We start from the raw sequence: 22,396 nt of genomic DNA, 5'->3' as shown, positions 1-22,396 counted from the left end.
ATAATCATACAACAAAATTTAAACGTTAGATATATATATATATTTAAAATTAAAATAATAATTTAAAATTGATTTATATCTAAAATTGATTCAAAATATACATATATTCAAAAAATTATTTTTACTAAATTTTTTTCCAATACACATTATTAAAAATGTTTTGAATATATATAAGAAAAATACAGTATAAAGTCAAATTTCATATACCAACTTAAATTATGATTTTATATTTCACATTAATTTTAAAAATATAATATACGTGATTATTTATATGATAGTACATATAAAATACTATTAGTTATATATTTCCTCTGTTTTTAAAGGAAAAAAGGAACATATTGTGAAATTTAGGGGTGGGCGTTCGGGTACCCATTCGGGTTCGATTTGAGTCTGTTTGGGTTTCATGTTTTCGGGGTCAAAGATTTCAGTCCCACTCGGATATTTTTAAATTTTGGTTCAGATTCAATTTGGATCTTTGCGGGTACGTTTGGGTTCGAATAACTCATTTAAATTATTTTTAAAATTCATTATATACTTTAAATTTCTCAAAACTATGAACAAAATTATATATTACATATAAATTTGAATAACATATGTCAAAATACCTAAAGTTAACATATATATTGGTTTGATTTAAATATTTGGATAGAGAATCAATCATTATTTTATGTATTTTTGGTGTTTTGAATATACTTTAACTATTTTAGATATTTACATTTGACTATTATATATATTTTCAATTATTTAAACCAACTTAAAAGTATCATACATATTCTGGATGTTTTTATATACATCAAATCTAAAATAATATTATATAAGTTTATAAATCTATTTTAAATACATTCGGGTATCCGAAATACTTTGTTTCAGATCGGATTCGGTTTAAGTTCTCTAAATACAAAATTTTTGAATAATTTGGATATTTAATCAATTTCGATTCGGGTTTGATACTTCTTTTTAGATCGGGATCGGTTTAATTGTTGGACTCGAGTTTTTTTGTCCAACTCTAATATTGACGTGAAAAATAAATAACAACATATTTTATTTAAAAATATACCCGCACGGGCGTGCGGGTCAGAATCTAGTTATTTTCTATTTCTCTAAAACTAAACTGAAAATCAAACGGGTATCCAAATATTTAAACATATAAATATTAATTTATATATATTTAATTTATTAATAAAAATACCCAAAAACCCAAATTACATGAGTTATATGGTTTTCAGTTTTTCTATGTTTAAGTCAGATTTTAGATGATTTTTTGGCTCTAAACCCAAATTAAACCCCAATTATTTCTAATTCGGTTCACTTCGAATTTTATGAAAAAATAAAAATCCGACTTGAACTCAACATCACCCGGATCGATATGATTTGAAAAATGTATGGTTCTTAAACGGGTCCTAAAACTCCAACCCCCAATAACTTAAAAACTGAATAACTCTAACTGATATGAACCTAAAAATTCGAATGTCCATCACTATGAAGCGTTAAAATAAACTAATCTCAGTTAAATATGTCAACACTGAAATATAGAATTCAGACTAAAAAAGTTAGTAACTTTTAAATCGAAAAATTTAATGAAAATATTATTCCGTGCTTTCAAAGCGCGGATCAAAATCAACATTAATTATATTAAAATTGCTTCTTGATTTTTGAATGTTTTTACATGAGCCTAAAATAATGATATATAATATATATTAAAATATTTAAGGCTGATTTTATCTTATATTACTACAGTGAAACCTCTATAAATTAATAATGTTGGGACTACACCAAAACTATATTTTTTATTAATTTATAGAGATTATTAATTTATCAAGATACTAATTGAACCAAAAACTCAATTTGAGACTATAAAATTATATTAATTTATAGAGATATTAATCTATCGATTATTAATTTAAAGAGGTTATACTGTATATTCAAATCCGTCCATGTATGATTCAAATCTGTTTGCATCGATATGATTTTTTAATCACAAAATTGGAACTGGAGATTTGTAATCATGTTTAACGGGTTTTAAAATAGGTTATTCGATTAAAAATATTTGGCAAATGTGATTTTACTTAAATTTAGTGAAGACCAAACTAACCAATATATATATAACAGAATATATTAAAAACATTTTGTTCAAATATTTTTCAAAAAACATGTCGGTTTTCGGTGCGGGTTGGATTTGATATTGGTTTCGGATATAACATTTTAAGAACCATTCGGATATATAGGCTAAGTCTTAATATAGGTCTAATAGAGTATGAGACATTGATTTCAGATCGATTCTGAATCGAGTTTTTTTGGTACGAATATTTTTGAGGTAACTATTAATATTTTGCAAATTTTAGGAATAAAGTTTTTTAAAAATCTGAAATATATATGGCACACATGTATAGTTATGCAATTTGATATATTTAATATAGTTACAAAAATTATATTAAATTAAATTAATATTAAACACATATATGATTAAAAACATAAATGAAAAAGAAATTTTCAAAAAATTAAAAAAAAATATACCCACCCTCTGAAATGACGGATCAGAATCTAGTACTAATTAAAATCCGCATATTATATATTTGAAAATCAATAAACTTTAGTTAGATTTTAACACTATATAGATTTGTAAATAAATTAAAATAAAGAAGAGATAACACTCTCAATAGAAATAATTTTATTCTAAAGCCTAGATCAGTACTAATATTTTTGGTATTAGTTTCTATTCATCTATTATTTACTAACTCTGCAGTAATAGAAAATCATAATCAATAATATTCATATTAAAAGTTTTATTTATATATTAATGTTCTTATTATAAATAAAACTTAAAAAATTTAGATTAGTTCTTTTAATAAAATCATTTTACAAAATATTTTATTGTATAATTATATTGCAAAAAATTATTAGAAATTTTTTAAATACTGTTTTATTAAATATATATATATATTTTTTGTAAACTATGTTTTATTAAATATTGTTGTGAATAAAAGGTGAGAATCTGGTTTTATTCTTATAATTTATATATGTATAGTTTGATCGATGGAGAGAGAGGGATATGAAAGATTGACTTTAATAATTGTTGTTGCTTGCAAACGTAAAGAGAAGAGAAATAGGAAGTTGTCTTATTGATTTATCTCTCAGTCTCGTGCCTTTTATATAGGGAGTAAAATCGGCTTACATACAGTGGCGAACAGTGGCGGAGGCAATTGAGAGCTAGTGGGGTCAGCTGATCCCTATAGATTTTAATTATTTACAATAGTTTCTGTAAATTTGTAATACCTGACCCCAATTAAAGTTTTTTAATGACCCCTATATAATCTAAGCCCACCTTACTTCAACCAAAACAATTACTGTAACATTTTAAATCTAACCCAAATCCACGTGCATTATTTCTTCCCCACCAAATCTCTATGAATAAATTAGGCCGCGTGAGGGTTTATTGCTAAAGTGTAACCATGTACATGTTAGAAAAGTTAAAAGTTATTACAAAAAAAAAATTCTTTTCTGTGAATGTTTATTTTTCCTGAATAAAATCATGTATTTATCTTCCTCTTAGGATAAATTCATTTCACTATATTTATTTATTAAATTTCAATTGATTTTATATTATCATAATAAAAGGTTTATATCAATACTAAAAATTGGATACAATAACATATATAAATTACTACATAATATCTATGTATTTAATAAAACTAATTAAATTATGAATAACAAATTATAATTTAGTTTAGAAATTGGTTCACTAGCATAAAAACTACAAGGTTTTTAAATGTATAATAATAAAATATTAGATTATATAGTACATATATTATAAACGTTATATTTTTGAGCTCAAAAAATACTGACCCTCGTAACAAAATTTTCTGGCTCCGTCACTGGTGGCGAAGCCACAGCCAAAACAACGGGTGCTTGTGCACCCCGTATTTCTTCAGAATTTTGTTGTTTTATAAGATAAAATGAAAGAAAATTAGTAGAAAACATAGAGAATTATCTTTATTGCACCCCCTGATTCATTATATACACACTATGCATGCACCCATGAAATTTTACATCTAGATTCGCCCCTGCTTACATATTAGATATTTTTTATATCTTAATGACAAACAGACACATGTCTGATGAGTGATGAGAAGGACACTAATTTTACAGATGTAAACATATGAATAATCGTTATCATCTAACATTCTCTAATGTAATCAACACAATTTTTATAGGTACGGAATAAAAAAAAGAATTATAGATACGTAGTCGTATATTTTATGTTTTCATGTATTCAATTGTTTGGAGTAATTATGTCAATAGTAAAAACTCCGCATGCAGAGAAGTTGGAACGGTGGAAAAGTCTTCACTGTAACTTTTTTGTTTAAACAAATGCAAACGTTGGTCACGTGGCTCCTGACACAACTTTAACTAAATACCTAACAAAAACCGTCCAATAGAAAACTCAGATCAGCAACGACAACAAGACATCGCTTTGGTTTTCTCTCAATGGCGAATCCCAAATCTCACCTCTTCTCTCTCTCCTTCTTCTCACTTCTTCTTCTTCATTTCCCCGCCGTTTCCTTGGGCCAGACGCTCTTCGTCTTTGGCGATAGTCTTTACGACGCCGGCAACAAACAGTTCGTCTCTTCGAATCGTGTCGACTCTAGATTTCCTCCGTATGGAGTTACTGTAGGAGAGGCTACGGGACGGTGGTCCGATGGTCGTATCATTCCCGACTATCTCGGTAATTTTATTATATATTTTTTTGAATATGATATATTCGTTTGGGATATAATTTGATATTTGTCATTTGTTGTGAGCAGCTACTTTCATGGGTATTCCTGAAATCCCTCCGATTCTCCGAGGCACGGCGGATTTCACTCATGGAGCTAACTTTGCCATCGCGGACGCCACCGTTCTCGGCTCCCCTCCGGAGACGGTTAGCTTTTTCATTTTATCATTAAATTCAAACTGTGTTCCTGTCGTTATTTATCAAGTCGGAATTTCTAAAAAGCTAACTTAATTTCTCGGCTCCCCTCCAAAAAAAATATTAAAGTTCAAATATGTTATGGCACGAAATATTATTTTCTAAATTAGAATTTTGAAAGCTAACTCAAAATCTATATGAGATTATGGACTTAAAAGCCAGGAGCTTCCACCTAAAATAAATAAATTCAAATTCATGTTCTTACTTTGGAATCAAGTAACTGTAGCCAAATAGACAGAACCAGCCATGGTCAAAGAAGAATGCAATATTGATTTTAGGTCTCCAAATATATTTATTTCACCAAATTTATAGTATTAAAAAAAATTAAATTCTTTTTTTTTTGTAACACCAAAAAATTAAATTCTTTAATAAATCATTTATTGCCACTTAAATCTGCAGGCCATTTTTTTCAGTGATCACTATCGCATTTATCAGTTTTAGTTGGAAACAATCTGAAATTTGTGATGAAGTGCAGAGACTGAATTAATGTGAGCTCTGATAAAAAGAGATATATATATATATATAGATATATAAGTATTGTAGAAATTAGGTCAACCCTTGAAAGAGTTTAATTAGGTTAAATAGATCTTTATATGACTTTTTGCTTTTTGTTTTTACAGTTGACTCTGTCACAACAAGTGATGAAGTTCTCTGACAACAAGAACAAATGGACAGCTCAAACACGTTCCGAAGCTATCTACTTGTTCTACATTGGCTCTGATGATTACTTGAACTATGCAAAGAACAACCCGAATCCTTCTGATGATCAGAAAGAAGCTTTTGTGGATCGAGTCATCACTTCTGTAGAAGCAGAACTAAAGGTAAAAAAAAGTACTAAGAAGCTACAAATCTTTTATTATTTTTCCGGTTTGTTTTCTCATGTACCGACTTTTCAGGTGATTTACGGGTATGGAGGCAGGAAGTTTGCGTTACAGAGCTTGGCACCGCTGGGTTGCTTACCGGCCGTCAAACAAGCAAGCGGTAATGTTCAGGAATGCGTGAGATTGCCTTCGGAGATGGCGGCTTTGCATAACAAGAAGCTGATGCAGCTCTTGGTTGAACTTTCTCGACAACTCAGTGGTTTCCAGTACTCTTTTTATGACTTCTTCAGCTCCATCCAGAACAGAGTTATCAAGTCTACGACTTACAGTAAGTCATTGGGATCATAACTTTTAAAACCATATATACCGAACTTTTACCAGAAAAAGTTGTGACACTTATCTTTTTTTATTTAAGCATTCGAGACGGGAATGGTTGCTTGTTGTGGAACTGGAAGCAGTTGCTCTACGAACAATGTATGCGCTAACCCTGAAGACTATCTCTTCTTCGACGGTAAGCATTTGACACAAGAAGGGAACCTTCAGGCTGGACATTTGATTTGGGGATCAGATCCGGAAGTGATTGGACCGAACAATCTCAGGGAGCTTCTTTTCATTCCTTTGGACACTGAAGTCATCTTAGCTGATATACAGGAAGCTAGAGATTCCACGAGGAGGCCGAGACAGATCAAGATTGAGAGTCTACATTATCAAGAAGTTGGAATCAGTGATGGAGAACCAATGGCTTTATCAAGTTGATAAAGCTAGCTCCTTTCTGATCGAAGATTGTGTTGCAATATTTGGTCAAAGCCAGAAAGATGGAGTTTAAGGAGTTATTGTAATAATAAGCAAAACAAGAAAAATGAGACTATCTTTTTCTTTTGTTTTGTGATAAAACAGTGATGTGGGTACAGATTGTGTTGCAATATGTGGTAAAAAAACCAAACATTATTATATTTCGAGTTATTCTTGGATCCCCCTATTGATATTAGCCATTAAAAAATGTCATATGTTATATTTTGTTTACGAAAAAAAATATAAAAAGAAAAATATTAATTACAAAATTCTATACCCTAAATCTTATAACTCAAATTCTAAACACTAAAATTCTACAATTAACACTAAATCTTATAAATTAAAATCTAAATACTAAATCCTAATTTCTAAACTATAAACCATATGGTTAATCCTAAATCATAAGATCTAGAGTTTAGGACTAACTTTAAGTTCTAGGGTTTAGGGATAATCTTAAGTTTAGAGTTTACCAAGGATTTAGGGTCTGAGTGGTGTAACCGCAGCGGTTGCGGTTGCGTGAGTTTGCGGGTGCGGATGGTTGCGGTTTTAAGCGTTTTCTAGAGATTTGTACGACTGGTACAACTGTTAGAAATTGTTGCGTTTGCACGACTCTTATGACTGGTAAACTACCAAACGCAACATCTGTTAAATAATAATTTAACAATATTTATATTTTATGTAATTATAAAAATATTAAAAATCATAATAATATGATTAATGTAAAATTTATATTTATAAAATCATATTATTAAATTTTAAAAATATGAATACATTTTACAATTTCTATTATTTCAATTTAAATTTTTTATTGGATATTTTTAGTATTATTTTTATTTATTGTGTTTTAAAAAAAAAAAATTTACTCTCCCGCAACCGCTTGCAAGCGCAAACGCTAGCTGGAACCAGCTTTTGATTTTAAGGGGTTCGGAGCGGTTTTAAGCGATTTGTAACGTTTTCTGTGATTGTTTCGAAACGCCAACAACCGCTATGAACCGCAAAAACTGTGTTTGCGGGTGGTAGCGGGAAAACCAGTCAGTCCCTTAGGTTTTAGAATCTATGATTTAGTATTTAGATTGTGAGGTATATGGTTTAGTGTGAACACTATGATTTAGAGTTTAGTATATAGAGTTTGAGGTGTATGGTTTAGTGTTTAGGATTTATCAAATTTTTATAATGTCAAACTTTTTGGTAATCAATATTTTTTTATTTATAAATAAAATATGACACATGACAACTTTTATTGGTTAATATTTAAGGGATAAGGATAAATCTATAGGTTTATCCTATGGGTTGAATCCAAAAATAACTTTTATATTTCTTTTTTTTTTAACTTCTGAATCGATTATTATCAATTAATTATGCTATTACAACTATGAAAATATTATAAAGACGATTTTACAGCCGACAATTTTACCATCATGTGAGAATACACGCCTGACTGCACCACTCTGAGCCGTCCTATGAGATTCATGTTCGATGGTACGTCCTGCACCAAGCTGATCAGATCTCCTATAACTTGTTTTTCCATGATCTGCATAATTTGATATTTTCTAGGGTTTGAACCCGAAACCTCTGAATGTAGAAGCAATTGAACCCTTAGTCAAACCACTGGACCAAGAAGGCTTCCACAACTTTTATATTTCTAACTTTTGTTTTTGTTTTTTCTTCTTAATTTTCTTTAATCAATCTGAAATCTCACGTGGATTGTTTGGAATATTTTAAACCAAAGTTATATACCACCGACGAGAAAGTAAATCGATGTAAATCATAATGAGGGCCTGCACAAGGCTTTGGGAAAAAAATATTATTTTTAAGTTTTAATTTAAAGAATCTTACAATGATATTTTTATAATGAAATATAAAAATACACATATTAAAAATTGGAACTTCTATGATTTTTTTTTTCAGTTTTTATGCTAAATATCTAATACAATAAAGTTGGGAAATCTGCCTCCTTAGGCTATCCACGACATATTTGTGAGGGGGGCAAATGGTGACACCTGTCGCAACAGCAGTGGTTTGTGTATATCACGCATTTTGTTCACCCTCCGCGCCTGCATCCGTTGTGTTGACTACACGCGATTTGTGTTGCTGAAGCCCGCCAAGGCCCACGTGATTTCATATGAAAAAATTTGTTTATATTATTTAAACAAATTATGTAACTCAAATATCTCAATTTCAATATTATAATAATCTAAATAAAGTTTTTTTTCTTTTAAATATTAAAATTTAACAATCTCCAAAAAGAGAAGATCGGAAGTTACATCTCGACGTCAGAGAAACGACGGTACCCAACCGCAACGGCTAACACAAAACAAGCAAACAAAGCACAGCTCAAATCGAGATCGAGATCTTAATCTAAGAGAAAAAACTAAAGCGAGTGTGATAAGACACAAGGAACACAAAACCCCCAACTCCGACGAACACGATTGGAATAGCAGATCCCAATGTCGTCGGAAGTTCGCTCCAGCCAGCGTGTTCGAAACCGGCCGTAGATCCCTCCACGACTAACCGACAACCCACCAGAGCCAACCTCGGAGGCATCCCGCGGCCCGAACGCCGAGATCTACAAGAAACTCTGACTCTCAAGCCTCTCTCCGCCAAGCTCCGCCACATCGCCTCGGGCACCGTGCACAAACCCTAACTTCCACCGGCTAAGAGAAGCTTCTGCGTCTAAACCCAAAATCTTTGTATATCTGTCGGAAAGCGCAGCCGTCTACATGAAGGAGAGGATGAGACAAAACCTGAAGCTCAAGGAGAAACGTTGCAGTGGTGGTGGATTGATGGAAGAGATGCATAGTAAATTTACTTTCAAGCTAAAGAAAATTATTGAAGAGCTTATGTTTAATGGGGATGAATAATTGACGGTAAAAGTGGAGGTTTACAATAAAATCACAAATAGGATTCATAAGTTATAGAGACGAGAGAGAGAGAAGTGAAAGATGAAGGAAATGTGATTAGTTATCCTAATACTACACGTGGACACTCAAACTCTGTATTTTTTTTCTTCCAACAATCTATTTACTCTCCTGGAAATTATTTTTATATTTTGTATAAATTATAATTTTACCACCAAGAATATTCTCAACAACCAAGTTAAGCGCACAAAAAAATTATCAATTATATTCTAACAACTCCCTTTAAAAATTATCAATTATATTCTAACAACTCATATCTTCTGTCTTAAATTTCCTCAGATAAAATTCATGCAACGCTTAGCGATAACTCTATTGGTTTTAATAGAACAATCCCTACAGAAACTTACTATAGATAATAGAAATGTCTTGATTAGCTAAACCAAAGACTACTTCACAATTTAAACCTTTGATTTATTTACTCACAATATATTAGTGTCTACAATAAATATTTAAAATCTAAAAATAATACAAATCTGGAACGTTACAAATTTTATATAAATTTTCAAAGAATTGTAAGACATATAAAATCAAAATTTCGCAGAAAACTAAAATATTTCAAACACCAATTGTTGCTCTCTCTACCAAGATGTATTAGGCTAAGGTTCATAATATTTCAATGCTTCATTCAGTTACACATATTACATTCTGGTCAGAAATGAACACAAATTATAATAAATCTAAAGCTAATCGCAACGTAACCACTATTACTATAAACATGTTATGAAAAAATCATCCTAAAAAACTAAACTGTAACACCTTTAAAAAGTCAATTCAACACAGACAACTAACTCCCATGAATAAATGATCTTTAAAACCAACAATATCTTAGCTAATGATCTACAAATTACTCTAACTATCAAAGACTTTAACCAAAACGCATCATCAACACTTGACGTCGATCTAATCATCACCGACCTAGAGAGTACTAATAGGCCTCTAACTACGGAAGAGAAAGATGATATATGCATCGTATGCTTCGGAGATCACAATGATGGAAACAACCTTTGCTCTCTTAGTCGCGGCCATAATTACCGTTTCGATTGCATTGATCAGTAGCTTCGTACAAAAATAAATTGTCCGGTTTGTAGAGAAAGTTATCTATGATACTTGCTTCAACTAAAAATAATAATATAAGAGTTTATTTGGTTCTAATTTCCAATATCACTTCTGTCATATTCTTTACTTTCGATTTATTTCCAAAATATTCTAACTGATTTCTCCTCATTTATATATTTATTTCTAACACTTTATCATTTTAACAATGGCAATAACCAAAAAAATACATACGTGCAAAAAATATATACTTTGTAAAACAACCTTCAACAAGTATTTTTACAACCCACCATGCCCTCTCAGTAACATTTTAACAGCCAGCTTAACACAAATCATCAGCTAAGAGTTCTGAATTTTTCAAAACACCATACCCTTCCGGTATACATCAGCTTAGCACAAATTACAAATTTGAACAACCATAACATTTACAACTTATTAAACAACTTTTACGTCTGAACCCGGCGCGTAGCGCCGGAAAACCACTAGTATACATATAAAAATCCAGGAAAGTGTAATCGATTAATAAGGGAGGAAACTAGATGCTAACACCTTTCAGTTCAATTTATTAACCGGACGGAACTAAATCATATTGTACATAAATATGAACTCATGCTTTTGGATCTATTTACATATTTCCGTGAACTGTACTTCCATTTAATAAGTAATCTGGACCTTTGCATAAGTTAGGATAGCTCAGATTAATCAATATATATATATTCTATATATTAATAGAAGAACATTGGAATTAGAATAACCTTTGAAATCTAAGTTATTTACAAGAATACGTGTCATTCTTCCAGATCTTCTCAGTCTCTTTTATGAATTATCATTTGATTACATATAAAGAACGCTCCAAAAGAACGCTCCAAAATTACATATGTTACTTTTTGAATCTCTGCTATATTCTTCAGTTACGATTGAATTAAAATTTAGTGGACTTTCATTTTAATGAGTTGTTTTCGTTATCATAAAATCATCCAAAAAACAAACAAAAAGATTCTCATTTTTGACTTCTTTCTGTTAGATTTTTTTATATGTTATATTTGAATATTTTTAAAATGACTATAAATTACTAAAAAATATTAAAAACTCACTTTGAAAATTTTGTGATCAATGAATAGATTTTTTTTTGTAATAACAAGATACAAATTAAATAAAATCGTATAAATATATATTCTCATTTGATATATATTCATATATTAATATTGTTTATATTAAAAAATGTACAATATAAAAATACACAAATATCTAAATTTTGAAATTTTCATTGAAAAACTATCACATCAAAAAATTTGAGATTAATGGTTTAAATCGAACCAAATGATACATACCCGAATGTCCATCTTTAATCAGATGTTAAAAATTATCGATAACAAAATGAATATTATTTTCATATTTAAATATATCATAATTTAAAAAATTACCCTGCGAAAATTGGAGATTATCATCTAGTATTAGTATATATGCTAGACATTAGGGAATATATCCGGATGACATGGTGTAAAGTTGACATTAGTCAAATAGTATATCATTCGGGTTGTTAATTAAGTATATTTTACTTTTATGTATATACATTGTCAAATCCTAAATGTTTAAGCAAAAAAAAATTGTATAAGTAAAATAGTAAGTTTGAAGTAAAATAGTATAAGCTATGGGACACATTTATATATTTGCTTTAGGCTTCTGTAAAGTCTAATGGCTATAATTTTTTTACTAGAAAACGAGTCTTTTGATTCGGACTATTTCGAACACGTGATTCCGACTATCGCAGTATATGATTGGTAAGGATTTGACGCATTTCTTGCAACTTTTAAAGAACTTGTACATCAATGTTTTCACTTTTAGCCATTGTTTTCTTTTGGAACAAACTTTTAGCCATTCTATGTTTTGCTTTTTTTAACCTAAAGCAAATTATAGTCTTTGGATCTTGTACGTTTTCATCTAAGCAAAAATATTAAAGTAAAAAAAACTCATTTCTATACCAATTATTCAAAGGTTAAATCAAAACGAACAATAATTGGTCTTTTTTTTTTTTGCTAAAATTTGTAACAATAATTGGTCTTCTCGGCTGGATATTTATTTGTGGTGGGAGAAAGCTGAGAAAGACAATTTTTTTTTCTCTTCTTCGTCAGCCCAAAAATAATTAATGCTCCATCACCCATGTGACAAATAAATAGCATTAGCTAACTTTTTTATATCTTATGTATGGTCGGAGAAAACTGAGAAGGGCATTCATTTTTGACATTTTTCGTCAAGGATTAAAAAATGTTAAATATCCCCATGTGACAAATAAATAGCATCAGCTAACCTTACCGCCAAATGGCTATAAATATCAAACCATTTGCTATCCCCAACTCACTCTCATCTTGCCATTTAGGTACTCTCTCTCTATAGATATGTTATTTCTTCTTCCTTTGTTTTTATTTATATGAAGAACTTATGTGTAGTTTGAAGTAACAAAATACCTTTTTTTGCTTCTTAATACAATCTTTCAGTTGTGCAAAGCTAAGAAAGAAAATAATGGCCAAAAGGGTGGGACCAGTGGGTAACTACTTGGGAAATGCATTCGACGATGGTGTTTTCGATGGTGTAAAGAAAATAATTGTCTCAGTACAGGGAAGTCCTTATAACTGTATAACAATGATCAAGATCGAATATGAAAAGGACGGGAAACTTGAATCCCGTCAACATGGAACGGTTCTTGGGGAACTAAAAGAGGTAAAAAACTGAGAAATTTTGTTATAAAACTTGAATACTTATGTTGGGTTTGATTTTGTTTGAAGGGTTCGGATATTTGAACAGTACTCCTAATTTGTCAATGAAAATTGGAAAACAAATTTGGCGATGGAAGAGTTTGAAAGCCGAAAATGTGTAATATACGATTTTCGGCATTTTTTCAAAAGACAAAAATATACATCAAACTGGGTATTTAAGTTATTAATTCATATTTTAGATACTTATTTAAAGTATTACTGAATTTCTTAAATATTTTAAATACTTATTTGGAATTGAATTCAATAGATTTTTGGTTAAGTTTTCTAAAATTTCCAGTTATAGGGTAACTATTGATCAAGTTCAGACTGGAGTCGGGCAAAGCCCAAACTACAAATAAACAAGACCAGTTTGGATATTTATGTTAGATTGGTTTGGTTTGGGTTTTCGGATTCGAATTTTGCTCATTCCTAGGTCTATAAAAATTGAAAAACAAATCTGGTGACGGAAAAGTTTAAAATTTGAAAGTGTAAAATACTTCCTCTGTTTCTACGAGATAAATATTTTATAATAAGAACCTTTTTCCAAAAAATGTACGTTTGAAGTTTTTATGTAATTTTATTAGTTAATAATAGTTAACTGTAAACTTAAAAAAAAAATTTAATGGAATTCTATTGATATAAATTATAGAAATTAACTACGAGCAAAAATATTACATTTATAGAAAATTTTTAATATATTTTCTAAATTTGTGTAAACAAAAAGAAACATGGATCTTTTAGAAACATAAGGAGTATGATTTTGGCATTTCCCCAACAAAAATGCCGTTGCTTCTTTATTATTCTGTAACCATTTCAATTTAAACGCTTAAATACTAATGATTTGTTTGTTTCAAATGGAAACTGAATCCAGTTTGTAGTGGATCATCCGAATGAATATATAACATCTGTTGGTGGGAGCTATGATATTGTTCAAACATACTATCATACACTCCTGATCAAATCGCTAATCTTTAAAACCAACACTGGAAGAGCATCTCCAGTACTCGGTGGGACAACAGAATCTGGACAACCAGCTGGGACAGAATTCACCTTGGAGGGTCAATATGGAGAAAAGTTTCTTGGGTTCTTTGGACGTTCTGGTCAAGCTCTTGATGCCATTGGAGCTTACTTGGGACCTCTGGGTGGTAACAAGGGAAACAAATTCGATGATGGTATTCTCGATGGTGTGAAAAAAGTAACTGTTGCGGCAGATCAGTATAGTGTAACTTATATCAAGATCGAATACGAAGACAATGGAAAAGTTGAAGTCCGTGAACATGGGACAAACCGGGGGGAGCTAAAAGAGGTCAAAACATATAAATTTTTTTTTTGTTGAATTTAGTTAATATTCAGTTTCTCCACTATTCATTTATATTTCTAATGAAAAAATGAAATGCAGTTTTCGGTGAACTATCCAGAAGACACTATTGTAGCCGTTGGTGGAAGCTACAATCATATTTTCACCTATGATACAACGCTTATTACATCTTTGTACTTCACAACCTCCAAGGGTTATACCTCCCCACTATTTGGTGTGGCCAAGGGAAACGAGTTCGAGCTCAAAGGTGAAAATGGAGAAAAGCTTCGTGGATTTTATGGACGTGGTGGTACTGCCATCGATGCCATTGGGGCTCACTTCGGACCGCTTGGTGGTAACAAGGGAAACACATTCGACGATGGTGTTTTCGATGGTGTGAAAAAGTTAACCGTTGGAGCAGATGAGGTCAGTGTAACTTATATCAAGATCGAATACCAAAAGGATGGAAACGTCATAGTCCGTGAACATGGGACGTTTAACGGGATTCTAAAAGAGGTCAAAACATATAAAATTTTGTTTGTTGAATTTCATTAACATTCAGTTGCTTCGTTATTAATTGATTCTTTATAATTAAAAAAATGAAATACAGTTCTCGGTGAACTATCCGGAAGACAATATTGTGGCTGTTGGTGGAAGCTACAATCATATTTTCAAATATGATACAACGCTTATCACATCATTGTACTTCACAACCTCTAAGGGATTTACCTCTCCATTATTTGGTGAGAAAAAGGGCAAAGACTTCGAACTCAAAGGTGAAAATGGAGGAAAGCTTCTTGGACTTTATGGACGTGATGGTACTGCCATCGATGCCATTGGGGCTCACTTCGAGACACTATAATGTATTAGCACTAGTAGCAGTCTACCAAAACATTTAACCGATAACATTTTTATTATCGGTAATTCTGAAGTTTGCATGCAATTAATTAAAATAGCAGACAACTAAATGGAAACAAGGAATAGAAAACTATATTTGTACACTAAAGTTAACCGACTTCAATGCCACTAATAATACGATTAGAAACTAAAATTTCAATTTACTTCATAACAAATTTGAATAAAACAGAGGCTAAACGAGCTGTGTGTGAAGAAGGAAAGAGGATTAATGTTATTTGGTTATGCAACTGATTAATTTAGATTATATGCAGGAGGTGAGGATCTAGTCCAGCAGACAATTCTTCGTACAGATCATCAAGAATAGACCTGACAGGCACCTACAAACATAGAAGAAAGGACATGTGTGAAGTTCAGACAGAGACATTATAATGTATTAGCACTTGTAGCAGTTTATCAAAATATTTAACTTGTAACATTTTTATTATCGTTTAGCTCTGAAATCAGCATGCAATTAATTAAATTAGCAGACAACTAAATGGAAACAAGTCTAATTGAGAACTATATTGTACACTAGAGTTAACGGATTTTATTGCCACTAATAATGCGCATAGCAACTAAATTTTCAATTTACTTGATAACAAATTTGAATAATTTAAACAGAGGCTAATCGAGTGAGAATTCAACTATCCAATTAGAGTGAAAAGATAATTTACAGGCCGCATTAACGGCGACAAAGTCAACTGAAAACATGTTTAGTGGATAATTATGCAAGTAACTGCTAAGCTTTCGATATAGCGAAACTCAGAAATATTTAAATATTTGCTCTAAGAAGTGCTAGAGACTAAATCAAAACTTGACTACTAATTCATCATTTACCAAAGTTCTGTTACCTGGAATATCAATGATCTTAGCGTGTCTAGGAACGAAACAGTACTTGGTCTCCTGGGATGGTTTATCGTTTGTCGCCACATTTTCATCATCTGACAGCAGCTCTTCGTCAGGGTCTCGCCCTCTTTAAAGTTTGTATAGATATCATTATATGATTGTTAACGGGTAACAAAGAAGTTACTTGGCGCCTACAAACAAGGAAAACTGATATCTTGCTAGTTAGTTGCTAACAACGAAGTTGCACTGTTAAACATGTGTGTATATATCAGAAACTTCAAATCCAAGACTTTCGACAGGTACAAGAACCTTTCCCAATGTCGAATTTCGCAGAAACTCCAATTCGTCGGGTTCGAGTGCCTAGATAAGCGCCTCGATTTTCTTTAGCTTGTGATAAGACTTAACGCGCTCACCCAGAGGTTCTTCGTCGGCGGCGAACATTCGCGGTGGTAGCTGATAAACTTCCATCTGAGAGTATGAAATAAAATCTGAAAATTTAGGATTTTTCTGAGATTTATGAAAGATTGAAGATGAAAAAAGAGATGACAGTGAAGTGATGAATAAGAAATATGAAAGAGATGTATAGGTTGGGGGTGAGATAAATGCAACTCTTTGATGAACTAATTGAAAAACACCAGAGATAGCACAAGCTTTTCTGTGATGGAGCGTGAAAAGTGACGAATCGTTGTATTGTCCAATAGACGAAAGGAAGCGCCTGTCTCATTCTCCCACACAAAGCAGACACTAGGCGTCGTAGGTTTACAGAGCTGGCAGGGGTATAATCGTCCACGAAAAAAGTGATACAAAAGTCAGGGCATTTGGCAAATTATATGTGCGATTGGGTGCAATCGAGCCAATTACTCTTTATCTTAATCATAGTTAGAAAAAAAAACAGATTATTTAATGCGCATTAACTAATACTATATTGGTATAAATAATTTATTATAAGTTTGTATCTATCATTTTTTGAATAACATAAATAATTAATCCATATACACAATGTCGAATTTTTCTTTGTATACTTATTGTGTGCATATATATTTGACATACTTTTATTTACTTATTTAAAATGCATATCTAATATTATAATATTTAGATTTATGTTTTGATCTTAATATAGTTTTGATGAGATTTAAATTATATTAAATATCTTTTGTTAGATATAAAAAAGATGAAATAAATATATAATTTTTTTAACTAACGTTAAGTAATGTTTTATTTATTAAAATATATAAATATTAGATATATCTTCTACTTAATCTAGGTAGGGTATTTTTGATCTCGGGACTATGATGTTTTATTAACTCACATGTCTTTTTTAATGTTTAAAAGTTTGTCACAAATTCATTGTTTCTATTTTAGTGATTAATATTTTTTTAGATATTATAATTTTCACTGACAAATGTAAAATGAATATACTCCATATTTATTCTTTTTCTTGTCGCTGAGACTATACTGTAATGTCAATATTATTTGAAAATTATATTATTAATTTCAACTAATTTATTTGGTGAACCTCTTCAGATTTTTATGTTTTAATTTATTTTATTAATTCTTAAAATATTTTTCTTTGATAAACTCGTGTAAATAATTTTTCAATGTATATGTTTGTTAATTACATTAATAAAGTTTCATACATATGGATCCTATAAATTTTACTGATGAATTACATTAAATACTTATGAAAAGTCACTATGTACCTTATTCTAAAAATCTTGTTATTAGAAATACCATTAGGTGTATTTCAAAAAACTATTTAATTAGATTAATGAAGATTCTTATTATAATTTTCAAAAAAAAATGTTGTCCAAAAAGTTAATATAGTAAAGTTATTAAAGTTTTAATCATTGATGAGTAAATAACTATATTAATTCATTGATTGATAAATGCAGTTAGAGAATATATATATATATATAGATGAATGGGCTAGTTAACAATATTTTTTTTACATAAATAAAACACTTTTATCAATTATTATCAATAATAAAACTTTGTATACTTATTGTAAATGAAATAATCATTTGGTTCAGACAAAAAATGATCAGAATAAAACATTATTTAAAAAAACTTGAGCAACTGAGTATAAACTTATACTATTTTTTAAAACCGAAACCTATATAACTAAGAAATTTAAATACTAAATTTCAATTTACATATTGATTTATTTGATTAGATTAACTATTTTTATTTTAACTATCTATTTTATTTTGATGTATATGCTATTTTTATTTAATGACATTATCTAAGAATTTTTTTATCAATATTTTATGTTAATTTTGAAAGACTTAGCATATATATCTAGTCAGTTTTTGTAGTTTTTTAGTTTATCTTAATTGATATTTAAGTTTATTTTAATAGATTTTCAAAGATTTAATTTATATAGTAAACAATATGTTGACATTCAATGATTTGTAGAGCTAACTTATATATAGTATATGCTATCTGCGGATATTTCTATATCAGATAACATAAACTTTAAAAAATTGCATTAACTTCTATTTAGTAGATGCTATTTCTAATTTTAAAATCGCGTGTTCTGAAATTACATATTTATAAGTCTTCCAAATTTTATTTAATAATTATCGTTATTGGTTATATTTATGTTAAAATAATATGTGGACATTCTTAATTACATGTTATTTGTGAGTATTCTCAATGACATATAACCTAAATTTTGAAACCGCATGTTTTAAATCTATATAGTTATAATTGTTTTAAAGTCTTGCATTTTTTATTTTTATGGTAAATTTCAAATACATTATAAATATTAAGTTAATTTATATAATGTTTTACTTTTGCTAACCTATCTTATCTGATATTGATTTCTACTTTATTGTTTCAAAGTTTTTCAATATTTATTTAAAAATTATATTTGTTAGTTATTTTAGTGTAATTTTACAAAATTCAGTTTAACATTAAGTAACTTATATATAATTTTTTTCAATTTTGTAAGTTTAAATTTTATATTTATTTATATTTTATTTTGAAATGAACATCTTTTGGTAATATTGACTTCTTAGAAATAATAAACCAAAATAATTGTTTCAAAGTCTAACATATTTAGTTTTAGGTTAAATTTCGAAAATATTATATCTGTTAAGTTAATTTTTATATAATTTTAATTTTTTAAATTATCTTATTATATATTGATTTCTATTTTATTGTTTGAAAGTTTTCCAATTTTTATTTAATAATTATCTTTGTTAGTTATTTTTATGTTAGTTTCCAAAAAGTAGGTTTACATTAAGTAACTTATATGTAATATTTTACTTTTTAAGTTTATCTTTTTATTTTTATTTTTTTATTTTAAAATAAACTACTTTGGTAATATTGACATTAATTAGAAATAAGAAATTGATAAATGATTTGGCATATTTTTAATGTTTAAAAATAATATGTGGACATTTCAGTACACATCAACTTATATAGTATAGATATAGTATTTGTGAATATTTCAATAGCATATAACCCAAACATTGAAATTACCTGTTTAAAATATTTTTAGTTATAATTGATATAGTATTTGTTGGAAAGTCTTGCAATTTTTTTTTTAATTTTCGAAAATTTATTATATATTCAGTTAACTTATATATATATAATATTTTTTCTTTTGTTAGCTTTCCTTATTTGATATTAATATATGTTTTATTTTGAAATTAACAATTTATGGAATATTGACATTTTTAAAATATTAAACTAAAATAATGATTTCTCATATTATGATTAGTTGTTTTAAAATCCTATATGTGTGTTTCAATCATATTGTTTAATATTTTCAATAGCATATAACCTAAACTTTGAAAAATCATGCATTTTAAATTTATATAATTCTATTTTTTAAATATCTTGCATTTTTAAGTAAGCTATTACATTTGTAAGATATTTTATGTTAATTTCGAAAATATATTAAATATTAATTAAATTATATATAGTTCTTTGATTTTTGTAAGTTTACCATATTTAAACTGATTCATATTTTTAATTTTAAAATAAATATTTTTTTGGAAATATTGATATTTTAAGAAATAATAAATTAAAATGATGATTTGTCATATTACGATTGGAGATTTAAAATCCTATGTGGACGCTCTCAATGGCTTATAGCCTCAACTTTTATATAGTATAGATTACAATAATGTCTTATATATTGTAAATGTTCGTTACTTTACCTATTCAAATTTTAATTTACAATTTTATTTTGGTCTAAAATGTACTTTAGATTTATTATACCTAAGAAGATGTAATATTTTGTTAATATTGCTATTTTCTAGAAAAACATTTCTTTTATATATTGTAAACATAAATACAATTTTTTGTTACTTTATCTATTTTAACATTAACTTACCATTTTATTTTGGTATAAAATGTATTTTAGATACATTATACCTAAGAAGACGTATTTTTGTTCATATTACTATTTTCTTTTGATATTTTATTTACTATATATAATAGTGATCATTTTGATTAATTCTATAATGTTAATATTGATGTTGGATATTAATTTCTTTTTATTTTATTGTTTGTAAATATTAACTTTTCCGAAAGTAAGAAATTAAAATTATAACATGTTATAACGTGATTGGTTGTTTAAAATCTTATGTGTATACTTTCGGTGGATTATAACTTCAATTTTATATAGTATATGGATTTTATACTTAGGATATGACTGGTCTGCGCTACCACCCTCAAACGCAGCTTTTACAGTTGGTAGTAGTTTTTGTGTTTTGCGACAATTACAGAAGAACGCTATAAATCATTTCAAATCGTTCCGAACTACTTAAAATTAAAAGCTAGTTTCCGATAGGATTTGCAGTTGCGGTTACAAAGATTTAGACTCACAGATAACTGATAACTTTTGAAATCTTAGTTAAAATGCTAGGATTTGCAGTTGCGGTTACAAAGATTTAGACTCACAGATAACTGATAACTTTTGAAATCTTAGTTAAAATGCTAAGAACACAATATATACGACCTCCAACATTTAAGATTTATGCTATTCTAAAAAAACTCATGAGAACTTTTGATTTTTCTTTCGTTTCTGTGTAAATGTCACTAGTTATTTGAATAATCTAACTACACTATGTTGAACTATTGACATTTTTGACCATGGTATATAAATTGTTTTTAAGAAAAACGTTAAATTTATTATCATCAAAAGAAATAGTTATGTGCAACAGAAGAAAAAAGATAGCTATGTGTCACGGACTGATTTCTTCACAGCAATCAGGACGTGCGGCCTTATGGACGTTTTTGGACTTCCAAAATGGGCCGTGACATATGGCTTAATTGTGTGCACTAAACCAGAGTTGCATCAGATCTGTAGCTTCTCCGATTACTTCACTGAGAAGATACAATTTCTCACGAATTTCCCAATCGCCTTTGCAAATTGGGTAACTAGTCTTGGTATCTTTAGGTGTATTAAGTAAATTACAAAAGTAGTCTCCAATGTGTTCCCGTTAGGCACTGTGAGTAATCCAAACGCCCGATTAACACCTAACACAATTTTCAACATTGCTTATAATTCAAAGCCTTTCTTCAAAAAAAAAGCATTGCTTATAATTCAACCGCCATAATAACTTCAACAAATATATGTAAAGAACAAACACTAGTAGAAAAGTGTCTCTATAGCATGTTTCCCCTAATTACGGAATATATGCCACCAAATTAGTTACAAATGTGAATAGCGTGTGTATCATCTGATTCACCTCAACTCTCAAGCCGTTACGCTAAATTTTAGCCAGCCGGACATTTTTTTGTTTTTAGCCAGCTATACAAGTCTTTTCATTTCTAAACTAAAGCATTTTATTTTGCAAATTCTCAAAGAAAAAAATACCTAAAGCAATTTATCTTACAGCTTTCGATGAGAAATTTCAATTCAACCACAAATTTGATATTATTTTTCCAAATTTACCATTAATGAACGACTATTTCCACAAATACTCTAAATTTGTGATAAAACAACACTAAATTAAATTTTTATATATTTCTAGAACATTTATAAATCCAATTCAAACTCCTTAATACTAAACTGCAAACAATAATCACTAAAGTAT

The 22,396-nt window shown here is 29.2% G+C and overlaps 2 protein-coding genes across 2 annotated transcripts; both read left to right on the top strand.

Moving 5' to 3' along the window:
- Positions 1-4,422: 4,422 nt before the first annotated feature.
- Positions 4,423-6,740, top strand: LOC108838096 (inactive GDSL esterase/lipase-like protein 25; the record flags this gene model as incomplete). Its single annotated transcript, XM_018611073.2, has 5 exons — positions 4,423-4,723; positions 4,803-4,918; positions 5,587-5,787; positions 5,863-6,115; positions 6,203-6,740. Coding segments are annotated over 5 exons (1,212 nt in total), but the record flags the coding sequence as incomplete, so codon positions are not given.
- Positions 6,741-13,006: 6,266 nt separating this feature from the next.
- LOC108861375 (myrosinase-binding protein 2) lies at positions 13,007-15,606 on the top strand. Its single transcript, XM_018635227.2, has 4 exons — positions 13,007-13,268; positions 14,175-14,609; positions 14,703-15,116; positions 15,211-15,606. Exons 1-4 carry the CDS (start codon positions 13,071-13,073, stop codon positions 15,460-15,462), a joined length of 1,299 nt encoding a protein of 432 aa, XP_018490729.2. The 5' UTR covers positions 13,007-13,070; the 3' UTR covers positions 15,463-15,606.
- Positions 15,607-22,396: the final 6,790 nt, after the last annotated feature.

The sequence above is a fragment of the Raphanus sativus genome, chromosome 1, assembly GCF_000801105.2.
Source record: "Raphanus sativus cultivar WK10039 chromosome 1, ASM80110v3, whole genome shotgun sequence".
Classification (NCBI taxonomy): Eukaryota; Viridiplantae; Streptophyta; class Magnoliopsida; order Brassicales; family Brassicaceae; genus Raphanus; species Raphanus sativus.
This window is presented reverse-complemented; position numbering and strand designations above follow the sequence as displayed.

Bases quoted from the DNA above. Each gene is read 5' to 3' on its own strand.
- LOC108861375 (XM_018635227.2), top strand. From the start codon at position 13,071: ATGGCCAAAAGGGTGGGACCAGTGGGTAACTACTTGGGAAATGCATTC. The intron at 13,269-14,174 runs GTAAAAAACTGA...AACTGAATCCAG, and splicing joins TTCTTGGGGAACTAAAAGAG to TTTGTAGTGGATCATCCGAA. The intron at 15,117-15,210 runs GTCAAAACATAT...AATGAAATACAG, and splicing joins TTAACGGGATTCTAAAAGAG to TTCTCGGTGAACTATCCGGA.